Source organism: Rhea pennata, chromosome 5 (genome assembly GCF_028389875.1).
Source record: "Rhea pennata isolate bPtePen1 chromosome 5, bPtePen1.pri, whole genome shotgun sequence".
Lineage (NCBI taxonomy): Eukaryota > Metazoa > Chordata > Aves > Rheiformes > Rheidae > Rhea > Rhea pennata.
In genome coordinates, this window is record NC_084667.1 from 27,315,458 (window position 1) to 27,320,650 (window position 5,193).

A 5,193-nucleotide genomic window follows, 5' to 3' on the forward strand; every position below is an offset into this window, starting at 1 on the left:
ACTTTGAAGTTGGTCATTCATTCAAACTGTTCATGAAAGATGGAGTTTAGCCTCAAATTTTCTTTTTTTGGGGAGGAGCAAAACTAGAAATCAACCATATGACTTTTGTATTTAGACACTATCCATCTGAAAATACTACTGACATAAGATCAAAATATTTTTACTGACTCTTGCCCTAAAAAACATCTTCTTGCACACAAAAAAGTGACTTTTCATTATTGCTGAACGATAAGAACAGTAGATCTTTTCTGCTTGTGGGGAACAGAAAAAGGGTGCACATACCCAAAAGTTAATTTCATTGAATTAATAGACTTGTATATGAAGACTGCAGATTTTGAATTTAACATGTGTCCTTCAGTCGCAATCAAGTTCATACGCTCATCCGAATGGTGTCAATCTGCTGATATATTTTCCTAAATAATTTATTCTACCTCATTAAACCTTTTTTCCAATTTCTAGGTGCATATTGCAAGTTACTAGAGAAAGTGCATGATGTGTTTTCCTCTAAATTTGCTTAGCAGCTCACATTTAAAACAAAACATAGTAGTAGCAAAATTTATAGGCCTTGACTATTTATTGGGTAAGTAAATTCCTCCTAAATTGGTATGTAAAGAAAGAAATCTTAATCCTTACAAATCTTCTGTAACAGATTTAAAAAGGGGACCTAGCTCCTTTCTCATGGTAACACACTTTCTTCATTCATCATTTTTAATACAGCAAATAGTCAAGATCTGTTTCCTTTTATTAGTAAAAAGGGAGGGGAAAGGAAAAGGAAACAAAGGAATTGGAGTCTGTTGTTTCTAATATCTTACTTCCCATGACAGTTGAAATTGTTGGGGTCCAAGAGTTTGCAAGTTTTGGGCTACAAACCTCCGCACCCAAGTATGAGCTGCAAGTATATACATTGAGGAGGTTACTAGCATAGCACCTTTTTCTGTTTACACTTTTATTAAAAAGAGAACTCCCAAAATTTTGATTAAGTGTCATTTGTTGTATGGCTACCTGGTAAATTCCACAAGCATCCTGAAATAATAGGGGACACGAACTGGTGCATTTATTTCAATAAATGCCATATGTATTTTGGAATTCGGCAATCACAGATCTGGCATCTCTCTATAATGGATGTGTGTGTATTTTGGACAGATTGGAACATTTTTGCAAAATTGCTCTAACCAGGTGCTTCTGTCTCACTGATGCTAGACTACCAAGACTATCTTTTACTACTTAGGTTTCCTCATAAGGAGGACAGAATGGGATAACAAGTATTATCTACACTGGTCAATTCTCTCTCTCTCCCACATTTTTTTTTTTTTTTAATAAATGTCATGCTAAGGCACTGCTATTATTTCCTAACTACTGCAGTAGAAAATTCTATAGTTGCATTTAACTATTAAAAAATGTAACTCTCAATTACTTGGAATGAGGACAACTGTCTTTACAAACCAGATTGTACAAGTGATGTGTGAAACTTTTCAAAAGGAAATCTGAAAAAAAAAAAAACTGCAAGTACAAGCTCCCTAAAAGCACCTGATTTATCCTAGAAATATTTCAAAGATGCTAAGGTTCTTAATTCACTGGTGACATGCTGATTACATTAAGAAACATTTACCTAGCAAAAACAAGACTTAACTATCACTGAAATCTGTCAGAGATTCAGGTATCTGGGAATAATGTATTTTTCAAAAAGTTGGAGTACCCTCAGTAAGATAGGGAATGGCAGTAGCTCCCACTCTACATTTTCTCTTTGATGCAGAAAAAGGTGCACTGATAAGGTTTGTTTTATTTCTGTAACATACTTAATGTTATTGCAACATTTGATATTCCTACTTCATATATCATGGGAGAAGGGAATGACTGATTAGTATCTTTGGGTATATCACTCATCAGGAACCTGTGACAGCAAGAAGTATTCTAGCAGACAAAAAAAAAGGGGGGGGGGAAGAAAAGAAAAAAAGACACTGCCTGCTAAAAGCGTTAAGAGTAAGCTCATGTGCAGAATTTCCATATCAAATGCCAAAACTACATAACATAGGGACCTGTGGCTAGACAGCATAAGTTCAAACTTTGTACTTTTAAGCAGTTTTAAATGTTTATAGACAATGTTCATATTCCCTTCAATACCACAGAAATACTGACTCAGTCCTGAGGTCCACTGACAAGGTACTCTCTGTCTTTTGAGACTGACCACCACCTTGACAAGTTCCAGAAAGAGAAACAATCCCATTTTAGAAAGTGCAAAACAAAGATCACAGCAGCTTAGATTTTAAAATGTTTATCTGTAGATCTCCATCGTGCTTCATTCACACACCATAGCAGCGAATTCCTCCCCCCTCCCTCCCTCCAAACTCTCCCCCCCACCAAACACACATCAAAACAAGTCACACTTTTGATTGGATAGTAATGATGCATCCAATGTGTCCTTTTAACTATTTCAAGTGTGCTACCTTTGAGCATCTCTTTTGCTATGGAAGGGGAATAGGAATAAGAACTTGTGTCATGTAATTGCTTCCACACAAGTTAACATATGCTTCATTTCCCTTCCCAGGTAAACAATGTTTGTCTCCTTGCATTAATCATTTACATTTCAGAAATTACAAGATTCTTCCCCTCCAGTTCTGCTCTGTGGTACAGAAATATCTGGTGCAGTTGTACACACCATCACATATTGTAACACTGTATACAACTCTAATTAGCTTCAGTCCTTTTATTTACATGTAGTATCTTCCTTTTTTTAAAAAAAAAAGCTTATAAGCAGAAACTGAGCACCTTCTAAACCTTTCTGAAGGGATGTCAGCAACAGTGGCAGATGAAAAAACTGTCTCAGCTGATCTAGAGCCACTAAGAATATAGGCTACCTTTGTGACAGGTACTCCACACTTGAGACCAATGGAGCCTTCTTTTTGTGGCCTTTGCATGTATTTCCCTGTCTTCATTGGCTATCACATAGGCTCCGTGGCCTACCACAGTTCTCTCTGGTAAGACTAATTCACAGAGCTGAATATACATGAACTTGTTACTTCTGTATTATAATACTCATTTTAAAGGACAGTGATAAGGTAGGATAGAAAATACCTTAGGTTCTGTTCGCAAAAACTGATTAAACACAAATGAAGAGAACAAAGACAATTTTTTATCTCATGAAGAAAGTCTGTTGCCTCATCACTTTTTTGTTCCACAAACATATAAAACACACCAAAGAAAAAGGAAGAAAAACAAATGAACAGAGCACTCTATTTTTACTTCAATTTTTCTAGGACAGACTTGCATATAAGCATTTAACATGGTAACTAATAATGCCTTCTGATTTTAGAACTTTTCAACAGGTTTTCCAATTGGCTTTCTCTCATCTTTACTTAAATCCAGATGCAAAGCCACACACAAGGCATATGGAAACATGAAAACACCCACTAAAACAGATGACCCAACAAATACAGCTATTGCTGAAGTAATCCTGAACTTGTAGTTTTCAAGTCTGAAAGCCCACCTTGTGCTTTGAACATTTGGTCAGCCTGCGACAGTTAGAAAGAGACAGGACACTGTCATGACCGTGGTGCATTTGAACTGCAGTATGCTCTCTCACAAAGGGAAAAGCGCTGTTTCTGAAACAAAAGGCATTTTCTTCATTTTATTATATGTACAGCAAGCAGTAAAAAGGAAAACAATTCTTGCTAGTGACCAGAGTTAACTGTACAATTACAAAAAAGCCACCAGGCCTCCTGAATGGACATCATACAAAGTGTGCTCAGTCACATCAGTCTTCAGCCCAAAGTGAGGTGTAGTTCTCTTCCTTGCCTTTCACATTAAATATAGAGCATATAAGTAGGTTTCTTGGATTTAAAAAGTTTTAAGGATGCTCTTGAGTTCATGTTAGTGTTCTCTCTCTTTCCTCATGGATTTCTCTACTTCCATCAGTAGGTCAGTCCACACGCTCAAGCCACAGACACCAAAGTCTCCATCCTGCACCTTCAGGAGCTCCAGGGCAGCTCGGGTCTGTCCCCGGAGCGGTGCAGGTCCCCGGCAGAGGCAGCAAAGACGCTCCCTCAGCTCCTCCCAGGACATCTCGGCCTTGTCAGGACAACTATCATCCCACCGCCCCTGCAAAGGATCATAGTGCAAACGGCTTCCCCAGGCAGCTAAGAGGTCCAAATACGGGGCGCTTAACTGGGAATAGCGGGCAGCAAGGGAAGCAAGAAGAGGGCCCGGGTGCAGGAGGCAGAAGGCGGAAAATCGCTCGGGGCTCTGCAGCAGCCAGGAGAGCAGCGGCGCGGCCACGTGTCCGTGCCCTGCTCCGTCCCCCAGCCCTTCCTCGCCGCCGCCCCGCGGCTCCAACAGCGTCGCCGCCACCACCTGGAGGGCCCTGGGCTCGGGGAGCTGCTCCAGGAGCTCGGCCACGCAGCGCAGCCGCTCCCGGGGCTCGCCCGCCCGGCCGCCCCCCGCCTCGGCCTCCTCCTCCGCCTCCTCCTCGCGCAGCCGCGCCAGCAGCAGCTGCGCCTCGGCCCGCACCTGCGGCTGCGGCGCCGCCGGGGGCCCCGCCGGGCGCGGCGGCAGCGCCAGCAGGCGGGAGGCCGCCTTGCGCCGGGCGAGCAGCGCGAGGCTGAGGGGCTCGGCAGCGCCGGCGGCGGGGTGCAGCAGGCTCCGGAGGAGGCGGCGGCAGGCGGCGGGCGGCAGCGCGCGGTTCTCCAGCAGCGCCAGGCTCAGCAGCGCCGGGCAGCGCCCCAGGTGCCGGAAGCCGAGCAGAGGCCGCGGCTGGCCCTGCCGCAGCCGCCGCCCCAGAGCGGCCCGCAGCCGCGGCCGGGCGCGGAAGCGGCCGTGGAGGTGCTGGAAGTAGCGGGCCCACTCCAGGGCCCTGGCGAGGGTCGGGGCGTCCCAGGCGCGCACCAGCGCGGAGCGGGACACGGCCAGGAGCCCCGGCAGCTGCGCCACCTGCTCCAGCAGCGCCTCCATGGCGCCGCGGCCCGCTCCCGTGGCGCCGCCGGTTTGAGCCCGAGTCCCGCCCCCGCCCGGGAAGCGGGCCAATCCAGGCCGGGCAGGAAGGGGCTTCGGAGCCCCATTGGCTGGCACTGACGTCAATCCGCAGCGGATTGATTTCCGTTAAAGGGCGGTTTCCCGCGCTGTCCTTTCAGGCAGTTGTTCTGCGCTTTTGGGCAAAGGGCGGGTGAGGGCAGTTAAGCAGAATAACCAAGCGAGCACACA

General features: G+C 45.3%; 1 protein-coding gene across 1 annotated transcript; it reads right to left on the reverse strand.

The window, feature by feature from the left end:
• Positions 1–3,219: 3,219 nt before the first annotated feature.
• Positions 3,220–4,975, reverse strand: FANCF (FA complementation group F). The gene has a single exon (XM_062577496.1). The coding sequence runs from the start codon at positions 4,942–4,944 to the stop codon at positions 3,868–3,870; it is 1,077 nt and encodes a 358-aa protein (XP_062433480.1). The 5' UTR covers positions 4,945–4,975; the 3' UTR covers positions 3,220–3,867.
• Positions 4,976–5,193: the final 218 nt, after the last annotated feature.

Bases quoted from the DNA above. Each gene is read 5' to 3' on its own strand.
- FANCF (XM_062577496.1), bottom strand. From the start codon at position 4,944: ATGGAGGCGCTGCTGGAGCAGGTGGCGCAGCTGCCGGGGCTCCTGGCC.